The sequence below is a fragment of the Salvia hispanica genome, chromosome 1 (assembly GCF_023119035.1).
Source record: "Salvia hispanica cultivar TCC Black 2014 chromosome 1, UniMelb_Shisp_WGS_1.0, whole genome shotgun sequence".
NCBI classification, from domain to species: Eukaryota; Viridiplantae; Streptophyta; class Magnoliopsida; order Lamiales; family Lamiaceae; genus Salvia; species Salvia hispanica.
The window spans coordinates 9,107,140-9,127,842 of NC_062965.1; the positions used below are offsets into that span (position 1 = coordinate 9,107,140).

The 20,703-nt window shown below is 35.4% G+C and overlaps 3 protein-coding genes across 5 annotated transcripts; 1 reads left to right on the forward strand and 2 right to left on the reverse strand.

The window, feature by feature from the left end:
- Positions 1-664: 664 nt before the first annotated feature.
- LOC125208333 (putative glucose-6-phosphate 1-epimerase) lies at positions 665-3,958 on the forward strand. The gene is made up of 10 exons (XM_048107922.1): positions 665-824; positions 938-1,045; positions 1,507-1,617; positions 1,878-1,929; positions 2,149-2,286; positions 2,407-2,505; positions 2,831-2,928; positions 3,344-3,451; positions 3,533-3,614; positions 3,689-3,958. Exons 1-10 carry the CDS (start codon positions 766-768, stop codon positions 3,752-3,754), a joined length of 921 nt encoding a protein of 306 aa, XP_047963879.1. The 5' UTR covers positions 665-765; the 3' UTR covers positions 3,755-3,958.
- Positions 3,959-6,851: 2,893 nt separating this feature from the next.
- LOC125215576 (transmembrane protein 53) lies at positions 6,852-10,314 on the reverse strand. Its single transcript, XM_048117067.1, has 4 exons — positions 9,673-10,314; positions 9,487-9,589; positions 7,392-7,564; positions 6,852-7,198 (listed from the first exon to the last, which is right to left on the reverse strand). Exons 1-4 carry the CDS (start codon positions 10,251-10,253, stop codon positions 6,931-6,933), a joined length of 1,125 nt encoding a protein of 374 aa, XP_047973024.1. The 5' UTR covers positions 10,254-10,314; the 3' UTR covers positions 6,852-6,930.
- A 1,183-nt stretch (positions 10,315-11,497) lies between these two features.
- On the reverse strand, positions 11,498-19,070 carry LOC125200801 (phospholipase SGR2-like). 3 transcript variants are annotated; one of them, XM_048098573.1, is made up of 22 exons: positions 18,786-19,068; positions 18,441-18,662; positions 17,601-17,701; positions 17,315-17,488; positions 16,721-16,876; positions 16,366-16,437; positions 16,133-16,285; positions 15,520-15,570; positions 14,976-15,146; positions 14,689-14,838; positions 14,484-14,549; positions 13,704-14,378; positions 13,575-13,629; positions 13,304-13,467; positions 13,154-13,226; positions 12,900-13,002; positions 12,694-12,787; positions 12,547-12,609; positions 12,405-12,453; positions 12,207-12,310; positions 12,033-12,079; positions 11,498-11,961 (listed from the first exon to the last, which is right to left on the reverse strand). In XM_048098573.1, the coding sequence occupies exons 2-22, from the start codon at positions 18,646-18,648 to the stop codon at positions 11,757-11,759; spliced, it is 2,934 nt and encodes a 977-aa protein (XP_047954530.1). In that variant the 5' UTR covers positions 18,649-18,662; positions 18,786-19,068; the 3' UTR covers positions 11,498-11,756. The 3 variants fall into 3 exon arrangements, 2 of the variants coding, with proteins under 2 accessions (XP_047954530.1, XP_047954529.1); XM_048098572.1 differs by having other exon boundaries at positions 18,441-18,666; XR_007172784.1 differs by lacking the exons at positions 11,498-11,961; positions 12,033-12,079; positions 12,207-12,310; positions 12,405-12,453 and having other exon boundaries at positions 12,562-12,609; positions 13,170-13,226; positions 18,441-18,666; positions 18,786-19,070.
- Positions 19,071-20,703: the final 1,633 nt, after the last annotated feature.

Consider the following 20,703-nt stretch of genomic DNA (forward strand, 5'->3'; position numbering starts at 1 on the left):
AGGTAATTAGGTCTAATAGTACTCCAAAATCAATATCTTTTTTTGTATTTGAGTGAAAAATATCTATCTTAAGGTTTACACAAACCTAAACCAAAATCTTTTTCAAATTTTGTGAGTATAAAATAATATAGATAATATTCTTTTAAGTTTGAGTTTAATGTAAATGATTGAAGATGCTATAAGTTACTCCATAGATTTTAGGGTAGATTTTGAGACTCTGGCCATGCTGTTAAAAAATGGTGAAAAATGGATTATAAAGGCACCAAGGGAGAAAGGGAAATTGAGAAGGTATATTTCTTATTTACCTTCTCAAAAAGGTAATTATACTTTCTTAGAAAGTATTGTACTCCAAGAAAAGAAGGTAAATTAAAAAGAGAAATAAAAATAACTAATATTTTACTCTATCTACCAAAAAGAGGTAAATATATTTTCTCAAAATGAAAAAAGGTATTATACCTCCCCGTACACCCTTTCTATTGGAATATGAATTTTTTTCAAAAAATAAATAAATGTGATAGTTATTTTCTTTTACCTTTTCATTTACCGCGTCTCTCGGAGATGTTGTAAAGGCCTTTAGGCCAAACCAAACACACGTTATTTTTCAATACTATCATCGTCCCATTTTTTATTTTTTTTCGTTTGTTTTTAGTTGCGATTGTGTGATGGACAAATAAAAAAATCCTCTACAAATAAGAAAAGAGAAATATAAGTAGTAGAAATTTGTGCATCACTTGAACAAAAGAATCTGAATCAGTCTTAGCGAAGATGGTGGCGCTGCCGATGACATGCTCTTTCTCCGCCGCGACACCTCGCCGAGTCAGCCGGTGAGTTCATCCCGCATCCTCGGATATTGACGTCTACAATTTGATTGTCTTTTCTTTGCTTTAGAGAGAAAAAGAGCCACACAAAAACCCCTAAATTTTGTCTTGATTCACAGATTTTCTGGTGTAGCAATGGCTTCCGCCGGCGCCAAGGTCGAAAATGTTAAAGTTGGGCAGGGTTTGGGCGATTTGCCCAAGGTCGTTTTGACTTCTGTTCATGGAAGGTATTTTAATTTATACATTTCTTCATTCAAAATTTTATTGCTTTTGCAAATGCTACTAAAGTTTGGCCATGCTATATGCTGTTGGTTGAAACTCGGAATTGAGCTCTATTTTAAAGTTTAATACTATCTGAAAAGATTTTCCTTAATCCTGATTGGGATATATTCACTTCATTTAATCATCCAAAACCAAAATAATCAAGCGCCTTAGAGTGTCAAAGTAGTAAGCATTGTATAAAAATGAATAATTTTGGGTTTTTTGGTGTCAGCTTTTTACAAGCTGTTATGGTTGCTTACCAGTTACCCCACAGTTTTACTCAACCTACATTACTAGTACTTACCTTGTTCTTTCAAAATGTATAGTAATGCTTGATGTTTGACCAACTCCTGAGGCCATCTTGAATATGTTCATTCAGTATTCTAGAATTTGCTAACTTTGATTATCTGTGTCCATTCTTTTTCAGTGAGGCGGAGTTGTACCTCTATGGAGGTTGTGTGACATCATGGAAAGTAGCAAATAAGGACCTCCTCTTTGTTCGGCCAGATGCTGTGTTTACTGGGCAGAAGCCCATCAGGTATGGAATGTGATGTTAAATAATGATTACTCGAAAATTTTAAAATATGTAAAAAGCAAATTCCTTATCTGATAGTATTAGTTTCATTGCTACTAGATATTTCCTTTTGCCTAAGCCCTAATCAAGCTATGTGATCTTGCATTTTGTCCAACAGGACGGTTTTCTTTCATTGTTGAGGGTTGATAATACTTGTTCTCCTTTCAACCATAAATTTGAGAATAACTAGTTAAAGTATGCTTTCTTACTTTCTTTGGAAACAGTGGAGGAATACCGCACTGCTTTCCACAGTTTGGACCTGGAGCAATTCAGCAGGTAATTCATTCTTTCTCCTTCACCCCTAAACAAAAGTTCTTTTCTGTTGTTATCTTAACTGTGTATAATTAAAGAATTTGCTGAGGCTCCAACATCTTGGTTACTGAGCTGAGAGCTATTAACATTTGAAACACGGAACTTAGTCCTGCTTTATTTATAAGACTTTCACTTGGTGTATCTTCAATGCTGAACAGAACTACTTTTAATACATGATTGCAGCATGGATTTGCGAGAAATATGAGTTGGTCCATTGTTAGTTCTGAAACTGTGAATGGAAATCCTTCTATTACTCTGGAGCTGAAAGATGGTCCATATAGCCGTGCTATGTGGGATTACAGTTTCCAGGCTCTATATAAGGTTAAAAAAATTTACTATGTTGTTTCTGGTACTAGATTTCATTTTTTTCATCTGTTAACTTTCTAAACAACATTCAATATGCTTCAGCTCAGCTTTACTCATATGCTCTCTCACTTGCAGGTTACTCTTGATAGCAATGCCCTCTCAACCGAGTTAAAAGTAACAAATACTGATGCAAAGCCTTTTTCATTTACTACTGCCCTGCATACATACTTCCGGGTAAGTATTTTCTATATTTTCTTTCTTTTTAGAGATTGGTTATCGATGTTCCATGATTACTTTAAGAAAGTAGAAGTACCAGTTAAAATTGTGTTGGGATTTCATTAACTAAAATAGCAATGATTATTGATTAACTAAAATTGTGGGTGACTTTGTCAATAATATATATAGTATTGGTTAGTTTTGGATATATAGAAATATTTCTTATCTATAACTTTACACCACAATTTTATCACTAGTTAAGATCTGTAAGTAAATTATGAAATTGTCAGGGTTAAATTTCTTATATATAGGCTTCGGTAACTGGGGCATCTCCTATATATAGGCTTCAGTAACTGGGGCATCTGTAAAAGGTTTGAAGGGCTGCAAAACGCTGAACAAAGATCCCGATCCAAAAAACCCAGTGGAGGGCAAGGAGGAAAGGTATTCACCTAATATAATCTATCAGTAATTTACTGTAGCGAACTTAGAGTTAGCAAAAATACATATTGGGGACAAAGTATATCTGGATGAAAATATAAATGCCACTAAACAAACATATAGCACCTGTAGGAATGGACTTTTACATCTTTTTGTTCGTTCATTTGAATCCTGCTAATACTAAATAAACATCACTAAATTTAGCACCATGTAAACTTTGTGATTTCTCAATTTTGGTTCTTCCAATGTTAATTTTGCTAGTGCTTTCCTTTTCCATATAGCCGGTTCTTAGGATAGTAATTTATGGTCTTAGTTGCTAGAGCAACATTTTCTCTCATCAGTGCATCACTTTCTACATTAATCAAGCAGAAGCAATATATATACAGATTACTTCCTGACCTTCACTTTGTTTTCATAGGGCTCTAGTCACATTTCCCGGATTTGTAGATTGCGTTTATCTCGAAGCACCTACGGAGCTGCAGCTTGACAATGGTTTGGGGGGTGTTATCACCATAAAGAATACAAAGTAAGTGAGATGCTTTGTCTCATTCTTTCTTTATTCCATCTTAACGCTTGCACGGTCTTGATTGTCAACTTCTGTTCACAGTTGGTCGGATGCTGTTTTGTGGAACCCGCACCTAACAATGGAATCGTGCTATAAAGATTTTGTATGTGTTGAAAATGCCAAGGTACGGGAGATCATCAGATTATTGTTTGCAGTAAAAATACAAATTTCTGATCATTTCTACTTTTCATGACTCAGATTGGAGAGGTTAAGCTAGAGCCAAATGAGTCTTGGACTGCGTCGCAGCATTTAAGCATCGTTTGAACTGCTGATAAGATCGGACCGTTCGAGCCGTACAGTCAATAAAGTCATGTGAAAAGCAGATGTATCTCTGTTTTTAACTTGTGAGTATAATTTATCTCATCTACAAAATTTCACGTTTTTGGGTGTTGTTGAATCAAACTCGTGACACCAAATCAATCAAAAATGTATACTTAAGTGCCTGCCAATGTTAATAATTTTCTTTCACTTGCTTCAAGAGTATTTACCAAGTAAAGGGCGTACTGAGATGTACCCGGTAATTGACTCATTGCTTACAACCGAGTAGAGGATTATTTATCTCACAAATTTAATCTGCTCAATAAAATGTAGAGAAAAAGTAAGAAAGAGGAAAAAGTAAAGAGAATATTAGAGAAGTGGATAGACTAAGACATAGAATAAAGTAGGAAAGGAAAAGTGAGGCCATCTTCAACTATTTATGCCAAACTTAAACTTATTTTTGAGTATATGTCACACCAAAAAGTAGTTTTACTCTAACCATTTACACCATATTTAAGTTTACACCATTTTTGAGTATTTAGCTAACAAAATTTTAGAGTAAACACCATATTTGGTGTTATTCCATTGAAAACCCCAAAAATTGGTTTGAGTTTGGTGTATGGTTGGAGAAATTGTCTACACAAAAAATGAATTTTGGTGTATGGTTGGAGATGGTCATTATTGTCATTTAGGGAAATAATTTCTCAAAATGGAAAAATGACTCAATGGACAGAGGGAGTATTAATTTTTTGAGTAAATTATTTCTCAAAATATTAGAAAATTATTTAAATTATACTAAAACTTACCGAGTAAACTTATTCTCATAAGCAAATAGCAAAAATATGTAAATTAGTAAAATAATTGTCCAATATATCGATCCCCATATTTGTCCAGTGATCAATAGGTTAATTTAATGTAGTATTAAGTTCACCTAATACGCTTTTGATGGGACATAGATCAATAGACTAATTGATAGAATTGTTTAAAAAAATATTTGTTTTCTATATTTTTTAATAATATATTGCATTTGTAATTTCCCACAACAACATTTACTTTGTAATATTTATCAGTATATTTTGATAAATTATATAAATATTTATTTATTAATCTATTTATTTAGTAATAATTGTGAAGTATATAAATAGAAGTAGAACTTTTTTTTGAGAATTTATTAATAAATTTATTTGAAAATAAGATTCTAAAAAATATTGAATGGAAAGGATGGGGTGAGCACAAATTTATTTCAAATATTAAAATTGTAAAATATTAATCCCTCAATCCACAATAGAAGGAGAATTTTGGGTTTTAAGAAATATATAATCATCAGTTAGTTGAAAAGGTTAGTGGAAGTTGGTCATACTTTTATATTATTAGTTTTATAATAGAATGTTAGTGAAAGTGTAACACCCCAATTTTTTCTTACTCTCTCTGTCTCTCATAATTTGTCACCATTTGATCTGACATGGATTTTAAGAAATGTAATAGAAAGTGGATTGAAAAAGTTAGTGGCAAGTAGGTCCCACTTTTATATATTAATTTTATAATAAAATGTGAGTGGGATTGAGTTAGTGAAATATGAGATCCACTGTCAAAAATAGTAAAATTGAAAAGTGATAAAATTTTAGGGACGGACGGAAATGAAAATAAGTGACAAATTTTCAGTGATAGATGGAGTACCCTTTTTAGTTGAGCTTGAAACAACATTTATTTTCAAGCCGATCCGTTAATCTTTGTTTATTTTCAAGGCTTAAGAGAGTTTTGGACCTTCACGGTCAATCAAGAAGAATTCTAATTCGTTTTTTGAGCTACTTTACCTAAGAAGTCTTTTCCACCCAAATTAATTCTTTTCGAGCCCAAGTGAATAGTTCTTTTTAAAGCTTGAAAACTAAATCTTTTAAGCCCAAGAGTGTTTCATTTAGGGCTCAAACTAGATTGTCTCACTCCATAACCTGCGTGACTTTTTGATATCTCATTATCCAGTCAAGAGTCACAAATTGAAACCACAATTAAGAATCTAAGATCGCATGTTATTCCAACCGTCACAACAATCTATAATCTCCATATACTCCTTTCTAAATTTCCTTTTTCACACCTAAATACGCAAACAAACTTCAAGCAAGGAGACGAGAGAGTGAGCAGAGGCGTAGAGATAAGAGGGCGGCGACCAGCATGAGTCGCACAGCAGCCCCCCAGCAAGACGACGATGAACACAGAGACGGAGAGAGACCGCAGCGACGCGGTGTTATATTGGTGGACGGAGGGAGTAATGAATGGACGTAGGGTATTATACCAAAATTGAAATTGCTAGTTTTTATATGGACAAAAAAAAAAACTTATCTAAGAAGACAAAGTAACATGTCGAAACAGTATACTCACAATAGTCTCCTTTATATATCTCATTTTTTCACGACGGTTCTCTTTTATTTTATTTTTAATAAGTAGACTACACATTTTTCACTGAAATATTTTACTCACCATTATTATAAATTAATGTATAAAAATAAAGTTCACCTTCCATTAATTTTTTTAATTCACTTTCTTTCACAAAATCAAATAATTTCTTAAAACTCACAATAATCAAATACGGGATACCACCGGATGGAGTACTACCAAGAAAGCCCAAATATGCTCTGTACAACGAGTTATGCATATTTATAAATGAGATATAGGCACCTAATATCATGGAACTTTTAAAAAGTTGAGTTTTACCACGAATATTGATATTGGCAAATAATATCACGAACTTTATCTTGGGTTTTGTTATTTCCCACTAGTGAAAAAATTCCGGCTATATTAATAGGTTGAAGAACAAATTTGGAGGGTGTGTTTAAAGAAAAACTACTCTCAAAGATTGAAAATCTTGAAACTCTCGAAATTTTTGTCAAGAAATTACAAAAAAAATCCGTATCATGATATTATTTGCTGAAATTTATTCATTGATGGAAAATAATAAACTCGGTGTACAGTTCATGATATTATTTTTCAATTTCAAAATTCGTGGAAATGTCCAACTTTTAAAAAGTTCCATGATATCTCTTTATAAATAATTAAATAGATCCATTTATAAATAATATTCTTACACGTGAAATAATAGTGTTACAAATATAAAATGACGCTTGTGGTTAAAATTAATTGTTCCAAATATGAGTTGTTCTTAATAAAAATTAGTACTACTATTGGCTCTACAACTTCCCTACAAAGCTCAAACATTCTTTCAAAAAATTGTCGAGTTGAGAAGCATACACATCAGGAAATGTTCGATAATGATCCACGTGAGGAGATGAGCCAAAATCAAAAGAGAAGACGTGTTGTTTCCCATTTTTCCTCTGCTCATCTATGAATGTCTCGACTCTTCGAAATGGGATAACCTTATCTCCAGTACTATACAGATACAGTTGAGGACAAGGAGGCTGACCCGTCGAGAGGATGGATATGATCTTTCGCAGTCTCCTGTTACACAAAGCAATATAACTCTTCATGGGAGACCTTTTTCAGTCGCTTCACTACTCACGTTATGATGCAATGCAGATAGAGAGATTTATCATAATGAAACCCAAAAAACTACAGGCTACCTTACCCATGTTTAGAATTGAGCTACCTCAAACACAAACTCAATTCCTATTCATACTGAATGAGCTTTTACCTGTTTACATCAGGCAAGTTAAGAAGAAAGGAGAACAGCTTCTCAAATGCACCCAACATCAAGGTTTCAACACAAAAGGGATGTGATTTGTTCGATTGAGCTGTTTCTGTGGATGAATAAGTAGCTGAGCTGCTTTTCTTTAGCAAAGCAGTGGTAAAGCCAGCAGCCCAAACCTGAAACAATCCAAATCATTTTCTGCCAGCCACACTTCTTAGCAAAACCAATCAATAAGGTATCCATAAACCAAGGTCAAGTAAACATCACAATTCACATACCTACAAAGGGATCTTTACATAAACAATCATGCTTTAAATTTTATCCTTGACTTATTTCTAACCCACTACACCACAATCACCATTACTTAAGCACTACAGTTTACAAAATAATCAGCAACGTGTGAATCTCAAAATTCAGAGCCTGTGTCAAGTTATAAAGGGGAGCTATGCACAGGCAAGAAGGTTGGATAAGATAATATGTTATAGCTTGCTTTGTTTGTAGAAAGCTCAATCAGCAATTCAAAAACCACCATCACGATCTTTCCTTTCTTCGGTGCTGCCCTTTTTTTATGAGGGATGGAGTTGGGGTGTATAGTATAATAAAGAAAGTCTGCCCAAAGAGCTTAGCCAAGAGTGGATCCTTCCTAATGGTTTTTGTGCATGCCGCAAAGCAAGTTAGAACCCACTTCCATATAGTCCTTGCTTTATAGATGCCATACTGCCTTAGTTAGGTTCTTACCTCAGGTATTGGATTACACTAGCAGACGGAGCAGGCTCTATTCATATCATACAGGGAAGAGGCAACAATGATTAGACAAGGCAATGGACGCATACTAGACCTAGATGAGAACTAGTTTCAAAATATCATCCAATCCATACATTAAAGAACTCATCCTCAATGCCCACGACATCGGCACCTACAACGTTCCAGTCAATTGCATTGATTACCCTGTTAGCTGTGTAGAGACAACAGTTGACCCATATGTTACAACACCCACCATCTTCGCTTCATGTACCACCCTACATCACCCCTCACCCCAAGGTTCTACTTCTTATTTCGGTGACTCTGATATCTCTGGCAAGTGAAGATCCACTGGCTGGGGAGATAGTGCCACTGGTTCAATTAATTTTGTTGTACCACCACCCCCAATTATCAAGAATGGGGGGTGCACCGGGGCAAATAGGTAAAAACCTTGGGCGCGGGACAACATGGTACAATAACAGTCTAAAAATTGAATAATTCAAAACAAACAGAAGTTAGAATTACCACAATTCCAGATAATTACAACTGATTTAAGTTTGTTACTAAATTTACAGTTAAAAAACTAGTTTAAGACTATAATCAACAAAAACACTTATCTCAATCCTGTATCTGAAAATGCTTATCATAAATTACAGAACATTTGCACATATTGGTACTTAACAATTTATTAGAGTAGTAAAGACTTACAACAGCAGTTGTACACCGATTAGTGAGACCTACGCCAATTGTAATAAATGCATTTAATAGATCTATACCAGTTGTACACTAATAGTGAATACACGTTTAAAATTTTCAAATATGAACAACATATTAAGAAGGTGAGCCCCTTCATCTTCCTTAGCAGTCAACTCTAATCCTCTAAAAGCCACTGCCGAAAGTCTGACCAGACACCGCATATAACTTTCAATGCTTGCGCACTAGGGGTGGCAGTGGCTTCTTCAGCTCAATTCGTTATTTTGGCTAGGAAAACAAATGGGGAAATCTGGGGAGGTGATGAGTAGTCGATCACCAGAGGAATCGTGGACCGCTGTCGCACCAACCGGTCGAAATTAGATTTTTTTTTTCCCAATGGTTTCTGGTCCGAAACCGAGGCCTAGACTCACAAGACAAGACTAAGTCTTTGTATGTGGAGAATTGAGATTTAAGTACGAGGCCGAGTCCACCCAAACAGAAAAGATATCATAAGACTAAAGCCATGTCTAATCAACCCAAACCAAACACCTATCATCTTACACATGTTGAAAAACTAAAACTCTAAAACATCAAAACTAGGCAAAAACTATCAGTTATATGTCATCCAACAGTAACACAACAAAATGGGTGCACCAAAACAAACCTTGGGATCGATATCAGGGTCTCCTCCTGAATCCACTACACATCCTTTAATCTTCTCCAACAAATCCTGCCTATCCTTCAAATTATCAAGAATGGCACCATACCTGCGATCAAACCAAACCCTAAATTAATAACAACAAAATCCCAAACCATGAAACACCAACATCAACTATAGGACTCGACCTACGCTAGCCAGCCAGTGTTGCTGAAGGTATGGAAGATCAAGATGCGATCGCGGCCACCGTGATCGGACAGCCACGCCGCAAGCTCATCGGCAAGGCTCCGCACCCTCTCCTCCAACTTCCTCCCCAAATCGAAGGAAAGCACATCCATTACGGAAGCAACAAACGTAACGGCATGAATCCCCCTTGCGTTGTACATCTCGACGTACCGCCTCAGGTGCTTCGGCTTTGCCCCCAACCACCCAAGTATCACCACCGCGACCTCGGAATCGGTATGGCTAGCGCCGATACTGTTTCGCTGATCGATAGGTGTTGCCCCATGGGCGAAATTCCAGCGGAATGAGGAGTTTTGGTTCCCGAATAGGAGGCGATCGGCGGAGATGGAGAAATTGGGAGGCGCGGAAAAGGGAAATGGATTGAAAGAGGGGAATTTGGAGGAGTGGTGATTGTTGGAAAGGAGGGAGAGAGAAGGGAATCGGTGTGGGGAAGAGACGGATTGACGTGAAAGACGAGGGAGGTGGTAAAGGGGGAGTGAAGTGGGAGAACGGCGGTAGGAGGAGTGGAGAATGTAGGCGGAAGTCGCCATTGATTGGAATGGGGACCTTGCCTTGCTTGGAGACCCAACCCCCAAAATATATTTCAAACTTAATTTGTTTGATTAGAGATATAAATGAGAGATTCTTTAATACTCCCTCCGTCCTACAGGTACTAGTTTTCCTGATAATCCAAAATAACAAAAAATACAAAGTATTGATTCAATCCCATCCAATGTTAAGTGATGAGCTTTGTTTAGTGAATTAGTTTTCAAAATACACTAATAAAGATAAAATACTAGATAAATATTTATAAAATTTAAATACTTATTGAAACTAGAAATTTGAAAGAGTTAAAATGCAACAGAGCTAGATTTGAATTAGATTCTTTACTTGATTGAATTGATGGATGAAATGGTTACAAGATTCCCTAAACTTTTTAGGAACTGAGTCTTGTTAATGCGAATTGGTGAAACATTATTTGTAGTCTCAAATCATTGTGCTAAAAAGCAACATATACAAGGGAAAAAAGAATAGTGCTACATTTTGCGTGCCCAAGAAAATATTCAGTGGTATGTCCACTCAATAAAATTTCCTGAAAATTTGTTAGTGTATAATTAACATTTTTTAATATTATTTTTTCTTAATAAAATGTAAGAAATTCAGGTTTTTTTAAAAAAATTGAAATAACATTATTTATAACATAATAGTTAGAATAATAATTTATGAATAGAATTATCTATAGAGTTTATTAACTTTATACACTATATAATCGTTTATATTATTAGTTTAATACTACTAATTCTAAAAAATATGGAAATTTTCCTATTTATGGACGTCTACACGTACATCAATATTATACTCTATACCTAACAGTATATTCATATATTGATTGTAGTGGATATAATTTAATTAATATTGATTACGTATATCCTATAATGAAGATATTTACCCTATTACACAGTTCTATTCATAAATTGTTATTCTAACTATTATTTTTTAAAGAATATTTAATAGTATTTCATAATTTTTTTTAAAAAAATCTGAAATTTCTCACATGCTCTATTAAGAAAAAAATTGTTTATTAAAAAAAATGTTAATTACTTAATCATACGCTAACAAATTTTGGAAATTTTAATATTATAGAATATTTTAGAATTATGAGTAGATTTAAATTTACATTTGATAATTTCCATATAACGCTCTCCACTTGTCATAAATTCATTTAGTAGACATCCACGTCATATTGCCAAGTAGTATGTCTTAACCACCAAGTAGTATGTCTTGACCACTGACGGGCATAAATCCTCTTCTGTTAAATTCATCATATATACTGTCCAAAGCAAAATTTGATCGTATCAACTATCAACACATACAAGAAATTACATCCATTTAAGTGAAAGAGAAGCTAGTTTTATCTACTCTATACACGTCTGTATGTACAGTTTTATTCTCCCAAATTCATGATATATCACTTTCACCTTCTTCAACAGTCAACAACACACAGCAATCACTCAACGTAGTCGTCGCCCCGACGTCATAGGTGAAGCTGAGTATCATCTGGTCTTGATAATGTTCTTGGCTTTGTAGGAGAAATGTTTGATTGACATGTTGTCAGCAAAGGTCAAGGGAGCTTCCTCATCCTCCACCTCCCTTGGATCGGACCATCTACTCTCTCGTTGCTCGTCCGGTTCCTCCGGTATATCACGATACAAGTATCTCAACATGAAAAGAGCTGTATCTGGATCTCTCCAGTAGTTTCTGCACACAAATATACCATCAAAAACGCACTCCACATCTCCAGTGGGCAGAATAATCGCTTCACTACTTACGTGTGCGACCCAATGGCTGATATGTAAGGGTGTCGAAAAGTTTTATCCTGAAACACCAAACCAATATTAAAGAGATAAAAGACCAAACCCACGATCTGCTCTATCTTATAGAGCTCACTGAAAAGTTGAGTTACACAGGTGACCCGCTCAAGAGAGAAGGCGAAAAGTACGTACTTGCAATACATGATCGACACGCCCATCCACGGATCCTGTTAGTCTTTCCATCATAACAGACCCATAGCATCTTTCTCCATTTTCTTGCGAATTCTCACATTCATCTGCAACCAAAATTTCGACAACAAAGAAAAAAAGCCTCAGGATTGTCATAATCTACAAAGAAGCAAATGAAAAGCAGGAGGAAGATACGTTTACCGTCACTGCCATCATTGCTTCTAGGCTCACACATTGTGAGCATTTTAACCTGACCAAAGGAGCTTCCAGTAAGATTGATAGATTATATATTAAGCGAGAGATAAGATCTCTTAAACTAAAGCAATACGTCAAAAATACCCACCCTAATAGTTGTCAGTTGATCCACGAAGGCTTGAGAACGGGCGGCTACTCCTTCTTTAAATTCCTGTATGACGTTGCATGAGCACAAAGAGGCACACACCTGCAGCATCTATGGTCTAAGAAACTAGCTTTTAGTGTACTGGATTACCTGATACCCCACATATAGTCGTTTGCCACCTCGATGGTATGGAATAATAACAGGACGTTTGTTGTCATAATCTTTACAGATTAGCGGCTCTACTCTGTGTAAACAAAAGTTTTATCTTAATGAAGTTTGTTTAAAATAAAATACTACTACTATAAATAAAAATCATGTGATATACTTCTAATTAAAGTAAAAGAGTAAAACATCACCTATACGCGACAGGATCGAAAGGATGAAAAATGTTAAACATCTGACGGCATGCTGGCATTTCTTCATTAATATTTTCCTCTTCCCAATAGTGTTTCCCTTTGCCTACCAACCAAGACAGCAGAAAATATTTTAGACAAAAATTCGATTCCAGCCAACAAATCTGGCATTCAAAAGAAACATAACAATTCAACAAGAGGTGGATGAAAATATAGGAATTAGATAAAGGTATCTAAAGCTCAAAGCCAGTAAATACCAATGCCAATACGAACATTACGGAGGGAGAGGAACACTCCAAGGGGCGAGCCCACTGCAAAGAATGTATCAACCTGACATCAAAAGCAAGTGTATTCATCAGTACTCTTTAGCCCAATTAACTAAAGCATAAGAAATAACAGAAAGTCACCTTAAATTCTAATTTTGTGTATCTTATTTGTGGGGTGTAACTCTTCACAGTATCTCTACACCCATCTTGAACACTATCAGGTTCGTTTACAACACTTTTATCAGATTCGTCCACAACACTTTTATCAGGTTCGTTCACAGCACTTTTACCGTCATGTGCATCCACTGGCATTAGTTCACATCAAATGCAGGAAATCCAACTTAGTAAAACCATTCAAGATTTAACATGCTTAAATAAGTCGTATGACGCATTGAAATCACACAACGCATACCTATATCATCAATTCCTGCTTCAAATTGTTTGATTTTTGATTTAAGCAATTCAATCTGAGAGACAAGGGTAGTGTGAGAAAGAATTAACATAAGAGGGCGAGAAATGGAAAGAAAAGTAGCGCAACCACCTCTTCCCTAAGTGATTTGATCACTTCGCCTTCGCAATTATCTTTGATATTCTCACCACTTGGTTCGTCGTCACATGTTTCAATCTCACTTTTCATGCTTCTTGGGTCGTTTATCATCTCAGGGTCAGAGCATCCTCTGTAATTCAAAGAGTCGAGAGTTTGATTATGATTTTCATCTAAAGTGAAGGCATCATTTTTCTGCTGGTAGCTAGTATCATTGGTAGTTGATTCATCCGACTCTGACAATGCAGGAGGACCCAACTGATTACAAACTCCATCCACATGTTCTTCCACAAGGTTGGAATTATCTGTATCACTGACAATTCCTTCACCTCCAGAGTCCTCAACCCTCTCGTGTTTGCTGTCAGGTGATAAGTCATTCCCCACGGAACGACGTCCCTCACTTTTTTCTCGTTCCATATCTGTAATACCAACTACTATTTCACCTCCAAAGTTCGCAACACTCTCGTGATCCATGTCTGAGTTGAGGTCTTCCCCAACATCGAAGGTGGCCTTGCAGTTATGTGGTAAGTCAGTCCTCATAGAACAGTGTGTCTTGCTTTGTTCTTGTTCCTTGTACATCCACTCCATTGGGAATGGTGAACAAAGAGTATCTTGATGACAAAGGATGTCGTAAGATAGAACACTTCCCAAAGAGTGGCCATATATTGAAACCTGAAGAGTCAATACATTGATGAGCGGCCGAGTCTAAACAATAAGCTCAAACATTTAATTTGGCGTTGATATAGAGAAGGTTTCTGTTTTCATCTTGCAATATACCTTTCCATCATATCCAGGGTTCCTCTTAAGAAACTTTAGATATAATCTGTTAAGTTGGTTAGATACCTGAACAAGACATGACCACGGGAAAATTGATTTAAGAACATTTAAAAATTTGTGAGAAATTCATTCCAGCTAATATAACACACAACACACGCAGAAATTTGACAACAGAGGTGAGAAGAAGTAATAAATCAGAGGGTACCGAGTTAATAATGTCCTGACAATAGATAGGGCTCATATAGTATAAGACATCATGAACTGTTGCACTCAGCATTGTTCGTAGCCCTCGCACACCATCTAAAGTGATTTTCTCAACCGCTGCTTCACCACTGAGAGTCAAGCCCTTTCTCCACTAGTCAAAGAAAAGAAATAACAATCAATCATAATCAAGGGGCTAATAGCTTCAGGTTAGCACAATGGATGCATAACTGACAGTAAATCCAAACTAGCAAGCATTGCGTAACGAATCCAATAAGTGCACTAAAGTACCTGGCATGGAATATAAAGGACTCTTTGAGTGCCACGTTGGTGCCAAGTCAGATGCCTTTCCGCAAGGCTTGCTGTAAGGTGGCGAAAACCTCCAACATCATCCACCAAATTTGATTTCTCCAACCTTTGACCAATACCATGAACCATGAAAACTAAATGTTGCACAGGAACCTGCATATAAAAGCATGTGCCACAGAGGAACCCTTAAACGGTATCAGTTTGAGAAACAATTTTGAAGTCAATAAACAGAAAGAAAGTGTTGTTGATGAGGAACCCATAAAACCTCTTTAAACCCCTACATTCATTTCCAAGTGTTCTTGTATTGAAGCATATATTATTTATGCATATGTTTCTAAGATCTGTTTCATCAGTATGCTGAAGCTAAATGTAATGATCAAAAGAAAGTGAACCATCGCAGATAGAGATAGTGGTGCTAATCATGCTTGTTGAAAAAATGCAAGGACTTTCAATAGCGAAAGTTGGATTGACAACTGTAATTATATAAATGAAAAATACAGGATTATTATCAATTCATGCAATATACCTGTGAACAATAATCATCCATTTCCTCCTCCTTTTGTTGACGTAATTCATCCTGAACCAAATTGCAAATTATGTGATGAAATATTGTTAATTTAGCTAAGATGGTTAGGGAAGGCTTTCACATAAATTCATAAAGCAATATGCTTGTACACAGTAAAACTATGGTTTTACAAATGATCATTAGAACAATTGAATACCTCAAGCATATGAGCAATGGTGTTAAATGAAGAATGTGGAATTTGGTGTGAGGCTATGAGGAAAGGTGCTGAGTAGAATAAACCCCTCCCAGCAACTCATCTTGTTAGGTTATCATCATTTAAAATTTTAATCCTGAACTAACTGTAATGATGCAGTGAATAGTTCTCAGTGATAGAATCTTTTGGGAGAGACAAGGTATCTGTATCAGAACTAATATTTTGTCATTTACTTTGAAGCAACTAAGTACTTAATTCCCCTTTTAGATATAAAATTCATCTAAAACTGATGGGTCCAATGTGCTTGGTGTTAAACAATGCCATCAATCTACAAATATTAAGAAAGTCGTCTAAAGCAAGGAGAAAAAAGATGACCTGAAGTATTTGTACAGAAAATACAAATGTTACAATTATGGATACCTGCGTTGGTTTCTTTGACTCAGATGGAGCATACCCACGTCTTAATTTAATGCCATTATATCCAATATTTACAATGTTAGAAAATCCAGAAGAATCAACACTAAGCCAAGCTTCCCATGTATCATCTTCCCCTGTAAAAAGGGCATGCAGCCCCTGCAACCAAAAGAGTTATAAGTTATGAATTCCCTAATAACAAGTTCAGAGAAAGCTAATGCCAAAATAGATAGGCGTACTGAGGTTGAGCCTTGTAAATCAACTCGAGCAGCAAAAAGACCCGATGGTTGGAAAGTTCTTCGGTGCCAAACCTGGAAAAGAAAGCATCTCCAGCTTCATCAGTTACTCTTCTGAGACTAAATTGCCCTAAAAAATTCTGACAGACTGGGAAAGGAAGCAAAACTCATAACGAAAAATATGCTGATAAAGTTAATAGTTTTGAAAGCTTACTCAAACTGAATCACAGGAGAAATAATTATATAAAATAGGCATAGGTAACTAACTTTCAGAAATAAACAAAGTAATTATATAAGATTTATCTGCAACAGTGCAGTTAACTGACAAAAGAGAACAATACAGAGAGTTCACGAGCACCTGGCTTCGATATGCATACTCCAACTGCTCAGATACATCCTCACGGATTGGATGCCAATCAAGACCACCTTTACGAGCAAACCAATGGCCTCGTAGCACCCTTCGATTCTCTCCGTACCAATAAACAGGAAAACAATGTCGTCTGACTAAATCTACCTGCACAGATGCAATTTGTCAACATCTAGACTTTCCTATTTGTAAAGAACATTTGTCAACCATTAGGTTGAACTGGATACAGATGAAAGGAATATAGAATAAAAACATAAACAATTACTAAAATATAGTGAATGCTTGATATTCAAAATTTTTATGTTTACCCAATTTCACTTCCAAACCCAAGCACACACATGGGGGAGGAGAGGAAAGACTCTTGCGAGCTTAGTCAACATTTCATCTCATTACCCCAAAAACAGGTAAAAGAAAAAACAAATTATCAAACATCAGTTTCATATCAAATATCTAAAACAACTAGCGAATAAGCATAAAAAAACTACATGACAAAAGGAATTAATTGCAACAAACAAGAGATTGTCAAGAAAACTCATTTGAAAATGAACTATAAATTTATGAGAAGTCAACAGATGAAAGGACTACCTCATACAACCCTCCCTTTACTGGTACACCAACTCTCTCTTCTTCAGCTGTGGATAGTTGGCAATCAGGACAGTCTGAAGAAAGTTTCATGGAATCAATACCATGCTTCCCTCTAGGACCTTCACTACATTCCGCATACTCCTTCCACCAAGCAGAAAGTAACTCTTCCTCTCTCTGTGAATATAGCAGATATCAGTGAGTACAATACTCCATAAATAAACTAATTCTACAGTGATCAGCTAAAGAAATCAAGAGAACCACATTCAGAGTACGGAACTTTTCTGACCTGCAAGAAAGAAGCCTCTATTGCCAGCGAATCACGCACACCAAATCTGAAATAATCACCTTTCCCTACAACTTCAGTTCGAGGGACTGATGCGGCAAGTTCTGACAAAAAAGAAAAGTACAAAATAACAAGCTCTGGCATGATGGCAAGGCCAAGTATCTCTCTGTAAAACACACTTGAAGACCCCTTCAACCCATCCAATAAAGATTGTCACATTAGGACCATACAGAAATCAACCATCCAGCAAAAGCCACTTCGCATAAGTTTGACTTGGGTGTTACAATCCAAATTCCAAATCTATTATACTAACAACTATTGCTTATCAGCAATAACTATAATATCATACGCTGTAGATACAATTCCTTCATGTGTTAGCCAATCAAATCAGTAACGTCATAGACTAACCCCAACTCCCCAAGACTTTCCCTATTTATCAGCAATCAAATTTCACCAGGGCAGGAGCTGAATAAATATCCCATATCCCAGCCATAATTAGAACACAAAATAGAAAGAATATAAAAAATTACACTCATAATTTGATCAATCTACTTAACATGGTGAGTTATGGAAAAGCAATGGCCAAAACTTCCATTCTAAAATAAAAGATAACCAAAACCAGCACCTCAAACACTCCAAGCAAACTAAAAAATGATGCAATTTATCGATCCACTTAACACGGTCAAGTATAGAATAGCAGAGGCAAAAACATCAACTCCAATTCTAACTACACGAGATAAAAGACGAGCATAAACCAGCATTTTAAACATTCCACAACTAAACACAGAAATTACTGCAATAAGAAGGCATACATATTGAACAAGCAAAATAGCAAGAACTAACCATTTTCCGCCAACGGAACCTTACAGAAGTACCACCTAAGGTCGCCGCCATCTGAGGGGCTCCTAGTGCGGGCAAGGTACTTCTGCCTTCCCTCACACTGCTCAATCTCATGAGCCAACCTCCTTATATTCGACGGCGTATTCTTTAACATGTCTAGTGAGGTCTGCCCCACCTCGTCAGCAACATTGCCCCTCATTTCCGACGGCATTACACCACTCTATTCTAGCTAGAAACAATCAATTAGCTCGGATTAAACGACGAGTTACAGAGTCCTCCTACTGATCATCAACTGATTCCACCAATACATCAAATTTAAACAATATTGAATGAGTTGAAGAAGTTTACCAACTGCGTTTCCCCCTTTCTGTGTTTTCCTGCCGCAATTCAGCGAAATTGAGATGGCTAAACGGAGTCAACTGATTCCGTAACCCAGCGCCTAACTTCATACAACTATAAACCTAGCAATTTGAAGGATAAAACATCCAATCTCGATATCAAAATTTAGTTTAGGCATAAATTTCCTCAGCAGTAAAAAATCTACTAATAGGTTTTGGAGTTGCTTCAGCTAAACTCCAAGATGTTGAACAGTGAAGAATCGAATTGAAAGGCATCTTCTGTTATAATCCAACTTGATTTTGACGAATTAAAAGAGCTTAAATTGAAATTCCAATTATAGTTTAATAAACAGACATTTTGATTATTAAATAATTATGAAATATGGAGCACAGAGTTGGGGCGGCCGCCGCCACCAAATTCCAGAGAGCTCAATGCTATTTTTGGCAAATTAAATTAATTAAAATTATCAAATTGTTAATTTGAAAATCTTAATTATTTACAACCTCTCAACAAATACCAATAATCCGACCGGTAGTCTTATTTTTTTCACTTCGTTTATAAAAATTTATGTATTTCCAATTCGGTGAATCTTCTCTCAAACGAAATAGTACTCGCTCTATTTTATGCTAATAATATTTTAAGTATCTTCTATCATTATACTTTATTAGTACTTTTTTAGTCCTTAAAAAGTATGAATTACTTCTTGTTACGTCCATCCCCTGAAAAGTATAAATTTTATAAATTTTAAAATTTATTTTTTTCTAATAAGATGGAATGCATTTTTCACTAATAATATTTTAAAAATATTTCTTTAGATCTCTCTTATACTTTTCTAATAATGCATTAAAATTCGTATCGAAACAAATGTTACTACTTTTTTAGAGATGGAGGGAGTATTGCTTACTGAGTACTACTCTCCTCGTTACGCAATAGGAGTCATATTTAGTTATGGCACGAATTTCAGAAAAATGTAAAGAAAAGTGAGTTGAATAAGTTAGTGGAATACGGGGCTTACTTTTATTTACTTCCTCCATCCCAACTAAGTTGAGTCGTATTCTTTTTTGACACATCCCAACTAAGTTGAAATCGCTTCCTTTTTGAATAAAAAACAAAAAATCCAATCGCTCTTACCTTATTCCATCACCAACTTTAGTCTCTCTTTATCTTTCCTACCTTATTCATCTCTCTTACTTTTCAACACAATTTTTTAATCTTCGTATCCAAAAGTTTTGACTCAACTTAGTTGGAATAGAGGGAATATTAGTTTCGTAATAAAAATAGAGTGGAATAAGTTGGTGGAATGTGATGCCTACTTATCATCTATGGTAAAAGTGAAATATGATTCTTATTGTGAGACGAACAATAAATAAAACAGAATTCTTATTATTGGACGGAGGGAGCACTTTTTATAAATAAACTAATATATAAATTTAAAAGCTGCATTACACGGAATTTTGAACCCAATACATTTAACCTTAGACATTACCTTTCTTTATTACACTCTTCGTTTCTTAAAAATAGAAACTTTTAAAGCGGCACAAATTGTAATCAAAATTGATAAGATAAGAAATAGATAAAAAGAAAAATGCGTTATGAAAAATGAGTCACACCTCACTAGAGAGAAAAAAAAAACCTTAAATAAAAAGTTTCTATCTTTAATAAACATTTTATACTATTTTTTAGAATGCAAAGGGACTGTTGAGCTATTAGTAGTAGACGAAGATAGTAAATGTCTCGGTCGAAATAGCTCAAAAACTAAACAAAATTAAAATATTGTTAAATTTAATTTGAAAATACATAAATTTCCTTCATTTAAGTTTGTCTATAACTCTCTCCGTCCCAGAAGACTATGCACTTTGAGTTTGACACTGATTTTAATATACAATAAAGAGATATAGAAAGAAAAAGTAATTAGAGTATTGTTTGT

What these genes read in the sequence shown, in the direction of transcription:
- LOC125208333 (XM_048107922.1), top strand. Translation starts at nt 766, where the DNA reads ATGGTGGCGCTGCCGATGACATGCTCTTTCTCCGCCGCGACACCTCGC. An exon ending in GTTTCCAGGCTCTATATAAG is followed by an intron (nt 2,287 to 2,406) that starts GTTAAAAAAATT and finishes TCTCACTTGCAG; the next exon opens with GTTACTCTTGATAGCAATGC. An exon ending in TATGTGTTGAAAATGCCAAG is followed by an intron (nt 3,615 to 3,688) that starts GTACGGGAGATC and finishes TTCATGACTCAG; the next exon opens with ATTGGAGAGGTTAAGCTAGA.
- LOC125215576 (XM_048117067.1), bottom strand. Translation starts at nt 10,253, where the DNA reads ATGGCGACTTCCGCCTACATTCTCCACTCCTCCTACCGCCGTTCTCCC. An exon ending in AGCAACACTGGCTGGCTAGC is followed by an intron (nt 9,590 to 9,672) that starts GTAGGTCGAGTC and finishes GTTTGATCGCAG; the next exon opens with GTATGGTGCCATTCTTGATA. An exon ending in AACTTGCCTGATGTAAACAG is followed by an intron (nt 7,199 to 7,391) that starts GTAAAAGCTCAT and finishes TTTGTGTAACAG; the next exon opens with GAGACTGCGAAAGATCATAT.
- LOC125200801 (XM_048098573.1), bottom strand. Translation starts at nt 18,648, where the DNA reads ATGCCGTCGGAAATGAGGGGCAATGTTGCTGACGAGGTGGGGCAGACC. An exon ending in TCAAATCACTTAGGGAAGAG is followed by an intron (nt 13,630 to 13,703) that starts GTGGTTGCGCTA and finishes CTTGTCTCTCAG; the next exon opens with ATTGAATTGCTTAAATCAAA. An exon ending in TCAGCCATTGGGTCGCACAC is followed by an intron (nt 11,962 to 12,032) that starts GTAAGTAGTGAA and finishes ATTTGTGTGCAG; the next exon opens with AAACTACTGGAGAGATCCAG.